Source organism: Symsagittifera roscoffensis, chromosome 3, assembly GCF_963678635.1.
Source record: "Symsagittifera roscoffensis chromosome 3, txSymRosc1.1, whole genome shotgun sequence".
In the NCBI taxonomy this organism is placed as follows: Eukaryota; Metazoa; Xenacoelomorpha; order Acoela; family Convolutidae; genus Symsagittifera; species Symsagittifera roscoffensis.
Genome location: NC_087064.1, coordinates 74,446,619 through 74,463,837, shown reverse-complemented (window position 1 = coordinate 74,463,837; position 17,219 = coordinate 74,446,619). Strand labels below are relative to the sequence as shown.

The 17,219-nt window shown below is 36.2% G+C and overlaps 1 protein-coding gene across 1 annotated transcript in view; it reads right to left on the bottom strand.

Moving 5' to 3' along the window:
* Positions 1-1,092: 1,092 nt before the first annotated feature.
* Positions 1,093-17,219, bottom strand: part of LOC134842401 (uncharacterized) — a gene marked incomplete at its 5' end in the record, with an annotated part of 34,319 nt that continues 18,192 nt past the window's right edge. The window contains 10 exon segments of the mRNA XM_063858722.1: positions 1,093-1,549; positions 1,921-2,304; positions 4,078-4,226; positions 4,467-4,830; positions 5,309-5,423; positions 11,046-11,162; positions 11,385-11,667; positions 12,717-12,957; positions 13,788-13,887; positions 14,374-14,489. Of these exon segments, the coding sequence (XP_063714792.1) occupies positions 1,170-1,549; positions 1,921-2,304; positions 4,078-4,226; positions 4,467-4,830; positions 5,309-5,423; positions 11,046-11,162; positions 11,385-11,667; positions 12,717-12,957; positions 13,788-13,887; positions 14,374-14,489 (2,249 nt within the window). The 3' untranslated portion in view covers positions 1,093-1,169.

Below are 17,219 nucleotides of genomic sequence, written 5' to 3'. Positions count from 1 at the left end.
TTTTTTATATTACCAACATTTCCTTTGAATTAAAATTCTTTTTAATTTTGGAATCAAACGACTTCTTTAGCATATATGGCCTTGGTATGTAGTGATTTTAGGACGCTAAGGTATTGAATTAAACTGAGTTAAATTGTACGGTTTTATGTAGTTTTGCAGTTAAAAGATGGGAACCAGAGAAAAGTTTGAAGTTTATTCTGCAAAATTTTAATCAAATGTGACAAAAATAATCAAATGCTCTCTCAAATTTTGATTGCTCAATATTTTGCAAAATTGTTGCAAATAAAAAAACACGATCTCCTCCGAATAAAAACAGGCCAAGAAAAATATATCTTTCTCGTTCGAACTATAACAAAACCAAATTTATCAACTGTTACTTTTATGCAATATTAGCGCGGCTGGTAGAGCTGAAATAATTCAATTTAAAATGCAACAAGACTGCTCGTATCAGGGCGAAGCTGCCGACTGCCTTTTAAGGTCTATGGAGCATTAATAAGATAAAAAATATTCAAAGTAATAAAAAAATTAAAAAATTTTTTTGAAAAAATTTGAGATTTTATGTAAAAACATCCCCCCACACGTCATATTAAGTACAAAGTGATAAATTTTGCGCCTATTAACAAATCAATTATGGCAAATAAGCTTCCTTGAACCAATTTGGAACGATTTCTAAGACAGATTGAATCTCGCTTACGCGTTAATAGCGCGAAATTTATCGCGCGTTAATTGTCCCAAATTGGCCATAATGACAATCTTTAAACCCCCGTAACTTTACGAAAAATAATCACAGGTGAAATATCTTTTCAAATTTAAGCTCAAGACAACAATAGCTTTCGAATGATATAAAAAAAATTCCGTCAAAAATGGCTAGTTAAAAAGTCGAAATTTGTCTGAAGAAAAAAAACCCACCCCGAGCACAAATATTCCGTTACTTTCGTATCGAAAGTCGGAACAATTATTTTGGATGGACCGAATTAACTAAAAAGAGCTTTCTGCCATTTTTAGACAAATTTTTCATGAAAACAAGAAATTTCAGGCGAATTTCATACTGTTTTTCTGAAAAAAAAGTTTTTGTATGTTAAATTGGCTGAAAGAGATAATTTGCTCTTTTGAATAAATTCGGTCTATCTGAACTTTTCTCTAAATTCCGAACAAGTCTCTTTATTCGGCTAAGAGGACATCTGATTGGCGTTAGGCCGAGAGGCATTAGTGGCCACTTTCAGCCACCGTCTGTACCTCTCTCGGTCTTCTTTTTCTTCTTTTTTCTTTGCCTGCTGCTCATTTTCAGCCTCAAATCTCTTCTCATATTCATTCCACTGAGTCAGAGTTCGAAGGTCTACACTAGCGTACTGTTTGAAAGGGTCGCAGCTATTCCCACTCGCCCCTAAATTAAAAACTGCTGCACCCCCGAGAGAATCGTGTTGCGTTTTGGATCGGTTGAATGAGGGCGGTTGAGCTAGGGTTGAGTTGGGTTTGAACTTGGAATTGAGCAACATGGGCGACTGGTGTCGGCTAATTGAAGTTCGGGCAGTAGACACAGGGCGCAGTTCTAGAGGAAAAACAGGAACTTTACTAAACACTTTTACTACTTAATTTTACTAGCATGCCACCACCGCCGCCCCCCCCCCCCTCCGTCCTTTCCCGGCGTATAAACCACGCCTCGGTACTTTTTTTCCAGCTTGGCAATTCAAAAGTTAACTTTCCCGCTGTACTCATAAATCTACAAACGTGACACCTTCCATAAGAGTTTCAGAACAAGTTTTTCTTAGAAAATTGCTTTTGACATCACAAAAACTAATTCCATCAAAAAAAAACTTACATGTAAGAATGTCACTTGCATAAAATTGATTTTGAACTATTTTCACTCATATTTTTTTTCAATTTTTTTGATAATCCGGAAGTTCGCTTGAAATATCTAACCATCTTGTTCCTGATTGGCTGGCGTTTTGCGTATTCTATTCTGATTGGTCGACGCTGTCTTGACGTCCACGATTGGTGGAATTGTAGATTTCACTTTAGACGGTATGATCTTCGACTCTTTTGTCGGGTGGACTTTTTTCACGAAGTGAGTTGCCGCCCGCTCCGACACTGGTTCCGGTAACGGTTTCTCGACCGGAGGCGGCGGAGGTGCACGCGGTCGGAAACTGTTGAATTCGGACGTGCTGGTCCTCTGTCTAGGGTCTATTTCGAAAGGTGCTGAGCCGGGTCTGTTTTGCAAGGTTTCTGGCGGGACGGGTGAAGGACAAGCGGTGGTGTAGAAGTGGGGGTTGGACACATTTTTAGCTGTGTTTTCACTCGTCTTTCCTGGTGAAAAAGTTTAAGTTCATCACTTCTGCACTATGAAGTTCACTCGAAATTAACCAGTTAACTGTTTTAGTCACTCAAAGAGAAGAAGACAATCGGAATATTTCAGGGTTTTGCCTTGATACTACAGTACTCCCGGGTTGAAGTTGCATTGCAATTCAGATAAGTATAATAGATCTTTCATTTTTTTGCATCCATGTATCATTCATGTTGCAGTGTCACTATAACGATGTTCTTCGTGTTTCATCTATGAAACATGGATGCAAATTACATTGATGCAATAACAATGATACATTTCTGAATTAAGATCATTTATCCACGAGGGATAGGACCAACATACGAGCTGTACAGCTCATCACGGCGAACCGCTGTTGTGCCTCTGCTTAAGAACTACATGCAATTTTTTTGGTTATTTTTTTGGAATTGCAATTCAACTTCAACCTGGGCTGTCTTTTAAGGTTTTGCATTAATAGTCGGAAAATTTATCATTTTGGGCTCGGCATGGTTTTCTGCTGTTTTCAAGTTTTGTAGAAAAGAGGTCTCATCTCTTTAAAAAAGTGGAATTTAAACTGCTACAACAAGTTCACTATAATTTATATTTATCTCACCAAAATAGAGTCCTTTTTGTTTTACCTCAGGCTGTAGCTCAAATTCTGCGATTCAAAATTGTGGGTGCGTTTGTGTTTCTGAAATCATTTCAATTTCAGAATGAGATTTTGTAAGACTTTTCAGATTCAGTTCGCAATCAGGAAGTCGATATCTTCAATGGGGTAAAAAAGTTTTGTCGAAAACTATTAATTCGATCGGCGAAAATTGACTGAAAAAAACCACTCCGAGCATAAATAATCCGTTTTCTTTGAAAGTCGGAACAATTAAGAGCTGAGTCTTATATGGAAATATAATGACCAATTTGCTTGCCCAAAATGAATTTGTAAGAATTCGCTGTTCGAGATAAATCGCCATGCATTGAAAATTCCCGTTAGACTTTCAGTATCAAAATAATAAACGAGCAGTTTAGTTACCTGCACCAAGCATTTGAAATTTTAGTTACCCGATTGAATTTTTAGCTTTTCGAGATAAATATAATCCATTATATTATAATCCATCATAGATATAAAACTGAGCCCCAATTAACCCTTCTTCAGTTTTTAAACAGAACGCGATAAACAAGACGAGGGGGAAAACTGGGTGAGATGAGAGTTGGTAAAAGAGGCGGAGCTTAGCCATTGGAAACAACCCCGAACCCCACGTTCAACCATTAATGCGCCGTTGAACATTAAATTCCCTTCTCTACTTGAACGTGAGACGGGTGTGTTTTAATAGCGATTTTGGTAAAAAGGAAAACAAATAAACTGTTAAACTGCAATGAAATGGTTATTGAAAAAGAAAGAAAAAAATTCTATATAAAACATGAAAATTGAAAAAAAAAACGGAACAAAACACTTGGCGTTGCTTTTCAGTTGTGATCGTTTTTTGTACAAATATGGGAGTTGAACTTTGCTAATTTGGCTTTTTAGGGATAATTAACACGCAATATTGAGTTTTTATAAAACGCTCAAGCGGTGGATTAAATCGTTCCAAAATGAATTAAGGCCATTAATTTGGTCATACTTCTAGAGCAAGATAAGCTAAATACATCGTTTCGTACTTTTTATATGACCTTAAGTGCAGTCGGAACATTCAGGACTTTGCCCTGATATACGTACGAGCAGTCTTTTATGTAACTGAATAGCATTTTTGGCAAAAATATATACCCCTAAATTACACTCTCACCATCAGGGTGAACTGCTTGCTTGATCATGTTGACAGTGAGATAGATCTGGTCCTGGGTGATGTTGCGCTGGTTAGTCTGTCTCTTCTGGGCACGCAACAGAGCCAGTGCCTCCGACAAGTTCAGATTCGCTCTGTTGTACTGGATAGTTCTGAAAACCAATCAGATAGTCATACAGATAATCAGAACATAGACCTCAGAAAGAGGGATAGAATGAAGGGGAAAAGTGTTTCGACTGATCAAGATTCGAACCAGAGATCCTTGCTTCAGTTCCTGTTCCTTTTAATTGTTCAGCAGAAACAAAAAGTTAAAAAAAACTTGATTGTTTGAAGTTTAAAATTCCAGGCAAAACTACCAGTTGTAAAGTCAGCAAACAGAATGAAAACTGTACCCCGCAATAGTAGAGTTTCGTCTTCGCTTCTCGGCTTCATTCAAGTTCGGATCGGGTTCCGAGGTGTCGGCAGTATAGCTGGTGTTCTTCGGCTGGCTCAACTGCTGCTTCGAGAGCATCTGCACCGACTGCAGTGCCTGGAACTGGAAGTTGGAATCCAGAGGTCCCGTCAAAGTTGTCGTCCCGGGAGCTGTCGTCGGAGGATGTGAACTACGAGAGCTCTTGGCGGCACTTGTTGGGATGGACTTGGATCCGACTGCGGCACGACTTCTGGTCGGTTTGCTTGTGGTGGGTGCTCCTAATTCGGACCCCCATTCGGAATACTGGTCGGAGTCGATTGTCTGCGGCCGCGAAATCAATTGTGCTAAAATATGAAATGAACTAACACACTAGAAAAAGTAACAAAATCAAAATTGTTTGATATACGTTAAGAAAACACATTGTAACAACTTGAAGACGTGAGTCAATTTTAAAAAAAAGGAAGTTAGAGAGCCATGTATCGTTCGAACTTGAATTTTCAAAAGTGCAAAGCTACCGAAGGAAAATGTTACATCTTTGCGTTTCCACAGAACAAGCAAATATCGTGACGCCACAATTCGTAACAGGTGACAATCCGTAACAGGCGACAATTCGTAACAAGCGACAATTCGTAACTGTAGGGTAAGCGGGGAACACTGATTCACGCGCAGTATGTAAGCGCAGCGGAGCAAGCGTATTCTACTTGCCATAGCCTTTTTACCAAATGTCGCTTGTTAAGATTTGTCGCCTGTTACGAATTGTCGCCCTACCAGCAAATATATCAAATTAGATTAATTCTTCTAATTCTTTCGTCAACTAAGTACCCTTTTTCTTGGGCATTTTTTGAGTGGTGATAACACTGCCACTTGTCTGGGGTCTCCTGTAGTCCGATCCAGGCACCTCCGGATGTGTAAGGATGCGCGGGTTGGTCCCTCCCACCTGGAACGGATTAACAGAGGAATTGTAACCAATGTTTTTTCGGAGTGCGGTCAAAATGTAGACAAACTTTATTTAATACTCGTCAAAGAGTAGACAAATACAAATATTAACAAATCGGAATTTAGATTTAGAAAAACAAACGCAGAAAAATTTTTTTAAATAGTTATTTGTTTCAATCTGATTGATGAAAATAGTATTTGTCTACTTTGTGACGTGTCTGCTTTATGACATGTCTACTTAGAAAGTATCCGTTCTTTCATTCTCATTTGGAAAACATCAAAAGGAGAACGGTAACATTTAAATTTTGGGTGTCAGGACGAAAAATACCGTACCAAAAAATCCCTTGTACAAAAATCGCCCATACCACAAGATCCCATGCCAATTAAAAGATCCCATGAATTATGGACAAATGTCATGATCAAAAAGTAATCAGAAAAAAAATCCAGAGTAATGGTATCTTAATTTGGTTCGCCCTATTAATGAACAACGCAAATCTAAGAAAACTAAATTCAAATTGGACTCTAGTTCGAATTAAGATGCTATCGGCGTGTGTTTCAATTAATATTAATATGGCCTTGAATTCGAACAACTTTAGTGAAAAGGTATATACTCTGCATTCATTCTCACTATTTTACTCATTGAATAGTAAAAAAAATACTTTTACTTGGGGAACCTCGCAAAAAACCAAACACTAAATTTTAAAATGTTTGATAGCAATTTGATCTCTAGCGATTTAATCTTAGAGCAATTGCCCTTCTTTACCGGACAATAGGTTGGGGGTAAACGCCTTTAGGCGCTTTGAGTTTTGCGCCTAGCGAAAAAAAAAATCATCAAAACTGAGAATTGATATTTTTTTATCAAATAAAATGGCAAGTGATTCCTTATGAAAATGATTTCAAAGTTTTAGTATTTCGCAAAAACTTAATTTCAATTTTTGTACTGACTTCGGTTGTCAGAAAAATCAGGCTTTTCAAGTTCATTAGTAGCCTAAGCTCTTTTGAAGTTTGAGTTTCAATTTGAAGGCCAAGTGATTAGCAAGGTCATTTATATTCGAAAACTGTGCAGCAAAAAATTTGTTATTTCTTTGATTTCAACCGAAGTTTGATTTTGCTTTCATCAATTAACCACCTCATTTTCGATTTTTTTTTGATTTTTCGTCATTTTCCGACAATTTTTGTAACGAAAATAACGAAATATTTGTGCTCGGGGTGTTTTTTTTCTTCAGGCAAACTTCGACTTTTCAACTAGCCATTTTTGACGGAATTTTTTTTATATGATTCAAAAAGTATCGTAAACTTGAGCTTAAATTTGCAATAAGACTGCTCGTATCAAGGGGAAGCCCTGAATGTTCCGACTGCCTCTTAAGGTAGGTTAATGGAGCAGTAATAACATTAAAAAGTTAAGTATAATAAAACAAAAAGCAATGAAAGTCATCCCCCCACACGCCATATAAAGAACAAAAGAATAGATTCCGCTCCTTGTAACAAATCAATATGGTAAGTAAGCTTCCTTCAACCAATTTGGAACGGTTTCTAAGATGGTTTAAATCTCCGCTTACTCGTTAATAGCGCGAAATATATCGCGCGTAATTGTACCAACTTTACGAAAAATGATCACAAGTGAAATAACTTTTCAATTCGATTATTTACCTCTCGAATGATATTTAAAAATTCTGTCAAAAATGGCTAGTTAAAAAGTCACAATTTTTCTGAAGAAAAAAAACCCACTCCGAGTACAAACATTCCATTACTTTCATATCGAAAGTCGGAACAAAAATATTTTGCTTGTGATTATTTTTAGTAAAGTTATGGGGTTTAAAGATTGCCACTTGGGTCAAATTAGGACAATTAACGCGCGATATATTTTCGCTATTAAAGCGTAAGCGGAGATTTAATCCGTCTAAGAAATCCTTACAACTTGTTTGGAGGAAGCTTATTTGCCATGATTGATTTGTTACTACGAGCGAAATTTATCACTTTGTACTTTATATGGGGTGTCATTTATGGGTTGTCACAAAAATCTTTAATTAAAAAAAATTCATTGTTGCTACATTTAATTTTTTCATGTTATTACGGTTCCATAGAACTTCGCCCTGATACGAGCGGCCTTGTTTGTTATGGTATTTTAGAACGAGGTATCTTTTGGAATGGTATCTTATTGACTGGGATCTTCTCGTTTGACATCTTAAGGCAAGGGATCTTTTGTCATGTTTTGATGAGTTTGCGGTCACTTTTCACTTTAGAAATTGTTGCATCATCAATTCGACTACATTCATTCGATGAAAAATTGAAATAGAACCCAATCTCTCGTTTCTTATTAACTTGCCTTCTGCATCACTTTTATTGCTATTTCTATGATATAAGGGGCAGTTCAACGACAAAAGTAGCTAGAATTGTAAATATATTAGTCCCGGTTTGGGCAAAATGTTATATAGCCCCAGAAGTTTATGCCGGTACCCACAAGAGCCCACTCGCAAAGTCACCAATGCTACAAACTAAGAAACACTGGATTAAGTATAGTGGCAGCATACTTCAAGAACACTCAAATGAAATTCCATTACATAGTCGGCATCGTCAAAGTAGTTCCAGTCATTTTACACTGCTATAAAACCTGAAAAAGTCTCAGTATAAGTTCCGATTATGAAGAGGGAAAAACGGATCAAAAGGATCAAAAGCAATCCCATCCCCCGTAATGACCAATTGAACTATCTCCTCCCCCAAGCAAAAATAGCAGAACGAAAAAATGGCAAAGACGTTATCAAACTCAAGCAGATGGTTGTTGTGAGAATAAAACGCTATCAATGGACCGACTGATTTTATTTTATGAAAAAGTCGATAAAATTATTTTTTGAAAGTTATAAAACTTTTTTTTGTGGATTTTTGTTTGGGCGATCAATGCTTCGCGGAAAGCAAGTTACTAGGGTGAGCGGTAACTTATAAGTAATGGTGGTTTTCGAACCAGTCTAGTGAGCTGTGGGTTGCATTTTACTTGAATACCAACAATTTTCATGCACAGCACCTTAATAATGTACGTAAAAGCATTTTTTAAGGAGGTTTTCGTTTAAGGTGGTTAAAATGCATTAATGTTAGTCACGATTTCACTGGGAAAATAGTTTTTGGTTTTGATATTGTGTATTTTATTATTCTGCAAGAAATGGAGAGTCTGGCGCATGATTTCATATCATCCGAACCAATGCGGATCTAGGATTTTCTAGAAAGGGGGAGCGGATTTTTAAAAAAAATTTCGCAAACTTTGTCGACCTTTTTACTGGTCGACCAAATTGATTTTCCGAGCTTTCCCAGAGCTTTAAAACTACCCTGTTTTGAACAAATTTTGACCAAAAGGCCGTTTTAGGTATTTTTTCAAACTGTTTGCCAAAAGATCGAGTTTTTTCGGCGCGCGCTTCCCTCTTAAAGTTAGTATATATTGGTGCAGGAGGCGCCTTTAGAAAGTTTAAAGGGTCCGTCACCAAAAATTGATATCTCAAAATAGTACAAAAGGACACCCTTTGGGTCGGCAAGGGGTCGAATCTCTGAGGGGGGCACAAAATATTTAAAAAAACGCTCTGTTTTTTTAAAAAAAAACGTTCCATTCTAAAAAAAAAACGCTCCATATAAATTAAAAAACGTTCCATTCGTTAACAAAAAAGCAAAGCTGCGCTTTGCAAATACTTGCGAGAACACGACCAAAAAACAGCTCTATTAAGTGAAAAAAGAAAAGTGGAAATAATCCTAGAAAAGCAAAACTCGGCTACGTGTCGAATTCGAATCTTTGACCTAGCAAATTTGAATGTCACGCACTAAAAACGCAGCCACGGATGCTCAAAATTCCCAAAAAATAGCCACCCATAAGGCACCTTTATATGCTAATAAATTGCCAATTCGAATCAGCAAAAGTAGAACCAAGTACAAAAAGCCACAATTTTGCATGTAATAAATTGGAAAGCATAATCCAAATTAATTATAAAAAATGCAAACGAGAAATTTGCGAGCTACATTGAGTTGGAAAATTTCTGAAATCGAGCTTTTCATCATTGTTCTGCTGTTTGAAATAAAAAATAACTTTTTTCGGTTCATTTGATGAATTAAAAATGCATCAGCTGTGTTAACTTTATTATAATCAAATGCCAAAGCACATGAAATTATACTGCTACTGAAGCCTACCGCTTCAAAAGTGCCACTAAAAGTAGAACTTTTATTTGCGACTTAAGTTGGAAACAAAAGAAAATTCATACTAATATAGTGCTTCGCAAGTGTAAGCAAGAGTAGCAGGTTGCTGTGTAAATAGCGCAAAAAGTTTCAACTACAATCAGTTGAAAACTTTGTTTCAAAATAACGTTTTTCTTTTTTATTGAAACTTGTACCGATATTGGGCGTAGTGTAGTAAAGGAAAGCAAAAAACTTTAAATTTCAGTGAAATAATCAGAATCGACTCTATTTGTCTTCAAAAATGAATAAAAAACAAAATAAAACAAAAAATCTACGAAAAAAAATGTCTTGCAGATTTTTAAAAAATGAAAAACTATCAATGACAGAGAAGCGCTGAATGAAGCTAATAAACTTATTTTCTCGGATTAAAATTAACTTTTTTCCTTCCTTTAAATGAGATCGATTTCCATCTGAAAAACCTAATTTGCTCGCTCCACTCACTCAATTGTAGACTAGTTACAAATTACAAACCAGTTTTTCTCGACGTTGAACTTGATAATGTTTAAATGTCATTCTAATCATGACTACTAGGGCTAAAATTATTTAACTAAATTTGCTTCCTAGTTTCCTGCAGTTTATCAGAAGAGGAGCGGAGGTTGAATTAGATATAACACTACTGCAAGAATGATAGGTATGAGTTGATAAATATCGTGAAAACTGCAGGAGAAAAAAAATACATGCTCAGTGTCTCAACAAATGTGTAATTCAGTCTGAAAAGTAAATATTTCAAAAAAATTCTCCGACAACAATTTTTTTTCTGAAACTACTTGACTCAATTGATTGAAGCGAAAAAAATACAAGTAAACCAGAACATTTTTTAAAAAAAATTTTAAAATAAACATTTTTATCAACGTTTTTTTATTGTTTTTTCTTCCTGTTTATTCTTTCAAATTTTCTAGGAAAACAAACTGCCAAGCACCCACAGAAGTCGCTGGCGCCTAGATTTTTTCTTTCATCTTAAATTTAATTATTATATTTATCAGTTTTTCGACAGCCCAGAGCATCAGCGAACATTAGGCAGGAATATTAAATCTTTTTCAGCTCAACCTGTAGCCAAAAGAAGGTCTGTGGTTGAAACTATTATTACAAAAATATTTCTAAAATTATTCTTTTAAACTTAAGCTTACATTTGATCTTTTTTCCCATACGACCAAAAAACACGACCAAAAATGAAAAAAAAAATGCACAAAAATTGATTTTCTTTTTTGACTTTTCCTTGTTCTGTAGAAAAATTATAAGTCAGAACCTAGTATGCATTTGCACAGCAACCAGATTTCTCATTTTATATATGGTAGTAATAGTAATTAGAAAGAAACCTAAGTTTTCAGCTCGATGGCACATAGGATGTGGGACTACTTCGACAACGGCGATGATTTAGTGACAAAAAGTGAAAAAGTGTGTGTGTGTGATATACGGGGGTGTTAAGAGGAAGTGGTTGCGGGTTGGGATGGTCAATGAGGTATCGGGATGCGAAATACTCCTTGAGGGGGTCTTCCAACACCAACACATTGAGTGCGGCAGCAGCTGTCCTCTGACAACGAGTAACAAATCAGCAATCAACTCACTTGGCTAATAATAATTCCAAACATTATAGCTAAAAAGAGCACATTTCTGTAATTAAAATTATATACTTTTGTGTTTTTAAGAATTCAAAAACAGGTCCAACACAAGTTGTTTCTGCACGTTTTGAACGCTCATTTCAATTCCGTTTCTAAAAAAAATATATGAATCATATTTCGGAAATGTTGACTACCTGCTTCATTTTCTGTGCCCTTAGAAACGAATGAGTCTGCTTATACCCCGCCCCTCCCAATTGCACCACGTGACCATGGCCTTCCCCGTGGGCCTGACCTCGTGACCTCGGACCAGTCGCTCTTCCTCCTCCTCCTGCCCTTGCTCCTTCGACTGGCACTGTAGCCGGTCTCTGTCTGTTGCGGACACTCAAAATGTCCGGCTTGTCTTCTCCGAGCGAGTAGTTAAACTCCACCCTTTCGAAGTTGAGAGCTAACACGTTGGACAGCGTATTGATTATGATCCTAAAAGCACCACGACTATCCAGTCCAGCTGGTGGTTAGCTGAATGTATATTTTCTTTTATTATAAATTTTATTTTGTTGATTTTTTTGGTAAAACAACAGAAGTCATTCAATACGTCATATGATTTAAGACAAAAATTAAAGCGATCTTAAGCTACTTGAGCTTAAACGTATTCGCATCTCGAACGTCAAGTGAGACATAACATTTTTGAACGAGGTAACGTAATAACAGACAGAGAATTGTTTGCAGCGAGAAGAGATGTAAGTCAAGGCAGCTGTAGCAGGTACCTTAAATTTCGTTGCAAGAAATTTTTATCAAAAAGCTGCCTGATCGGTAAATCATAATTTCAAAGGTCGCCCAGGCTGAGTTGAAAGGAAAAACTATCGTAATTCAGAGATATCGCGGCGATTACCGTCTATGGTTCAGTCTATAATCAGGGTCACTTTATCCATGATCAGGGCTAAGTCAACGCTGAATTAGCGCTAAATTTTCAGCTCTGATTCAGAGATGGATTTTCCCTGCAATAACCCTGAAGACCTATGAATTAGGGATATCTCATTCCTGAAAAGTTACTGACTAGCCATTAGAAATTTCAAGAAAAATTAAGTCATATTTTGAGGAAATAACAAACATATCAGAATATAAAATAGTGAAAATCATGTTATGAATGGTGCAAAAATGTGCATGAAGTTTCTAGATGCTAGTTCTTCACTCCAATTCACAAACTGATTCACGACGCGGGTACGATTTCCCAACAGACATTCTCTTTTGTGTAACTTTAAATTCGATTCGTAATTTAGTACCTTTCATCAAAAGATCCATGTTCATTTGCACGAAGTCCCGAAATTTTCGAAGTCATACCCGCACTTGAATTTAATAACTACTCGAGAACCAGCACATTTTAAATAAATTTTCTTGTGTGAACGTATTTCACTTGCGGAGACTGATACTGAGCTTTTGGTTCTTTCAGGACTAGGTTTCTAAAAACTGAAGTTTTTAAATCCCCAATCGCAACAAAATCCTAGATCCGTTCCATTCCATCTGTTTACCTAGTATCGCCGACAGGCCACATATGGTAGATGGGTTCGGAGCGACTATTGCCTCTGAGAAGTCGCAGACAGTCCCCACTCACTATGTTCCAGATCCTCATCTTCCCATCCATACACCCACTCAGCACCCGCATGTCCTGCAGGTAGACATTCATCACCGGCTTGGGGTGTCGGAACAGACCCAGACATCTGGTGAATTTGCCCACCATCGACCAGATCAGCACAGTCCCGTCTTTCCCACCTAAAACCCTTACTATTAACTCAAAGACCGGGTTGTCAACAAAAATTATATTGAGATTTAAATATTTTCTTAAATTATAGCATCGCAACATCGTTTCGTTTTGTAATTAGTGCTAGCATATACAATTTGTAGGAATTTCTTGTTACGTATTTGTCGGAATTTTCAAAATTCTAGTTGTTTTTGATCAAAAATCAGGTTTTTCATCTTTTTTTTCCAAAGAAAAGTCGCCAACAATCTGTCATTTGCAACTGAATTATCGTTTAATCGGTATTGTTTACCCATTTGATAGCTGAACATCGCTTTCATTTGATCTCATTGATCATTATTTTATTACCTCAAATTGATGTTTTTATTGCATTTAGGCCAGATGCCAAAGATGTAATTGAGCTATTATTGCAATTTTGTTTTTCAATGGATTGTAGCGGAGTGCATCGAACTATGACATCTTGTCATACTTTTTGTCTTTTTCTAATAAAAACAAATCAACGGTTTAAAATGATATCCTTGTTAGTAGACTTTCTAGGTTTAAAAATAGATGTCAAAATTAAAAAGAAAAAGTCAGTTGAAAAAAAATATTCTGTTTTTTAGTCGCTACATAACTTCCCTGACAGATTGCCTGGCAAAATGGTTGCGTTTTGAGCATAGTATTTTGCGGTTAAATAGAATCTTTTCGGTAATTTCGGTGGCCGTGGATATAAATTCGGTAATGTAAGAAAAGTTTTTCTCGGCCCAGGCATCTACTCCCCCCATTCACCCCCTACCCCGATTAAGGAGATGCCCTCAACCACTTCACTACTAATCAGCCCCCCTCGAGTAAAGAGATGACTGACCACTGGCGAGGTGCCACTTGTCACTGTTGAGACACAAGACTGGACTGGGAGAGTGTCCATCCATCTCCTTCACAAACTGCTCATATCGGATGTCCCACACCTATTATCAAAATTAGCAAGTGGTAATTCAAAAGTCGGAGCAACAGAGCCACAACAATTTATCAGACAGTAAAAGAAGTATCAATTAAATCAAGAAAACCAAAAAAAAATGAAAGCTCTTCGCGTTAAAGCTCTTTGACTTCAAGAATATTTCACGAGTAACACGCTTTTTCTTAAATTCGCATATTTTAGAAGAAAAAATTAAGAGTTGGTCTGTCAAAAACGAGTGTGATGGGTTAGAATCCTGCAAAAAACAAACCCCCTCCCCCCCTCGCAACTCCGTCCCTTCTTTAAACTGTCTGGCTACGAAGAAGCTTGAAGAAATGATCGAGAATGGATGGAAAAATGTTTCACTTGATTGTCTCTCAAAGCCGCGATTTATCTCTTTTGGGGCGTAAAGGTCGCATCTAAGTATTTTCGGTCGCAATTAGTGCGACTTAAGTCGCGTACCTTGGCCCGGGATATAAAGTTCAAAATACAATCATACCTTCACCACTCCCCCACTGTCTCCACTGCAGAGTTTGTCCCCATTCAAGTCAACACACAGCACACTGTCCTTGTGTTTGAAGGTCATTGTCACCACGCCACGAGATATCTCCCAAACTAACCAATTCAAAAGAAAGATTTCATAAGAAACATAGCCCAGTGTTGCTGCAAACGTGAACCAAATGAGTAAAAGAAAGAAAATATCCTAATTGATGATGGCAAATTTATTGGTAGACAGTAGCCGGGGGGTTCTAATCTAGTCGAGGTTTTGTCTACTTTAAAGAAACTGAAGTTTAAGCAGGAATATAAAAAACAAGGATAGCCAGTTGTTGCGTAAAAAGCGCAGAAAAATGCGAACACAACGATTTAAGAAAACAAATTCAAAAAAAACACAGAGGCGAAGACGAGCTTCGCACCACTTGCAATACAAAACAAGAAAGCCGTTGTCGAAAAAAATCGAAAATATTTATATTTCGAAAAAAACGAGATCTATCAAAATATGTAAAGCTGAGTTTGAAACAAAAAAACATGCAAAACAACAGAATGTGAATCAGCATGCGACGCAAATTTACCAAGAAGTAGCAAAGCCAAAATTACCTAAGCCGAAAAAAATTTAAACACAGAGGCGAAGCCTCTGTTTTAACTTGTTATTTAAAACAAAGTGAAATAAGGCCAAAAGAAAAGACTAAAAAACCACTTGAGAAAATTTTTGATGAGACTAGGAGTATCACGTTCTCACATCTTCTCCGCGATCGCTTGTAATTTTACTAACACACACTAGCCACCAATAAAGAGGCTACAGATTCTATCAAATTGTTAATGCTATGTAGCGAAATTTCGACCAAAAAATTATTACAATGTTCCGGATTCGAATCTTCGACCTGATGATTTGGAGTCTCACGTCCTGGCATCTGCGCCACAGCTGCTTGGAAGCGCCTCTTTTAATAGTGTTAGTCATATTGTACTGATATGGAATTGCTTAATTTTAGAAAAAAACTCTTCACGCAAAACCCTTGTGATTTCTCTGCTTGAGTAGGTGATTCGTCGCTCATTTGAGGAGAAAATAACTGCTATCTTTTTCAACTAAAATCTTACACTCAGATTTGGCTGGGTAGTTTTCGAAAAAAAATTGACTTTCATTAATTCATAAACTTTTCTCTACTAAAGCATGGAAATGGCGTCTTGTTCATGGAAGATTTCCAATCTCTAAATTTTAGACTGAACTCTTAATATCAGATTTAACTAGTAGTTTTTAACTAGTAAAAATAACAAAAATTTCAAGAAATGGATTTTTCCTTATCAAGATTTCAAGAATTCAATCTACGGACAATCTATGGATTTAAAGAAATGGATTTAGTGCATATTGGCTTTTCTACAAACAAGTAGGGTGTAACAGACTGCGCAGGCAAAATTTGAGCACCATGTTAGTTTAGTTAGATAAAATATCAACCTCAAAAACGGCAGGTCAGTTTTCGGGAAAAAAAATTTCCAAAAAATCAGGCATTATTTCAAAAATAGGACTTTTTCTAATGCCGTATTTTTCCAAAACTTAAGGCATAGATTCTTGCGCAGAGAAGAGTCGCACAACTGACTTTTTTGCTTTCGGTTAAAACCTTAATCTCCAATTTTGCAGGGGTAGTTTTTGAGAACCAAAAAAATTTTTTAAATTAGCCAAAATGTCAAAACAAAAAATGGGTATGTTTGAGGTCATAATTTTTTTCTACCGATTTTAGGGAATAACCACTTGAGAAGAGAAGATACCCATGATTGGTTCTTTTGATTGAATTGATCATTTCAGATTTGTGCTTTTACTACTACAATCTGAAACTGAAAAAATTTGAGAAAATTAAAAAATTTAAAACAATTGGGTCGAAAATCCCCCTACTGAAACTTTCGAAGGCCGTATAACATGGGCAAAAATTAAAACAGACAAGCAAAATATACAGGAACATAGAAGAGCAGCCGATTTTTTCATCGGTACCCCTTTTTTGAATATCAGTACAGTAGTTTTTGGGAAAAATTAAAATTTCCAAGATTAGCCAAAAATTAAGCATCAACATATGCAATTTTAAATTGCCTTTGCTTAAATAAGCTTAAATATGATTAATTTGAAATATACCAAAAGTACCACCAAATGAGCACTTTTAATTGCGACGTAAATTGGGAAAAAGTTCTTCGTAATATTACACTACGCTCAGCGTGTGTAAAAAAATTCCTTCCTCAGAAACAAAAACACAAACTTTTATTAACACATTTATAAACAAACTTTTATAAACACAAACTTTTATAAACAAAAACTCAAACACATATAAAACTTTTTTTGCTAATCAAATGGGGCCATTAAGCCGGTAGAATATAGAATATTGGTCGATTCATATTAGCAAAAAAGAAAAAAAAAACTCGCAAAAACCGATATTCTAAAAAATTCGAAATGGTAAAGTTATGATTTTCGAAATAGATACGAAGCTGATTTTTCAAAACACATACAAAAAAAGCCAAAAAGTAGCTCGAAAGGCTCAAAAAAGAGAAAAAATCAAAATTAAATTAAAAAAAGAATGTGTGTTTTTTTCTTCATTGTGAAATGTTAAAATTTTTTAAGAATCCGAATAAAAACTGATGGAGCTTTAATATGGTCCACCTTGACACTCTACCACTTCCTTTGGATTAGTCAAAATCGAGAGAGAAAACATACCCTACGCCATAATTTTCCCCATGACTTCATTTAATTTTCCACCGAATGGACACTTTTTACCTGTGAGTGTCTATGAATTAGGTGCTCATGGTATCTAGGTATTTGAAACTTGAATGGGATAATTTGATTGTCCGTAGGTTGTATGAATTTTAAGC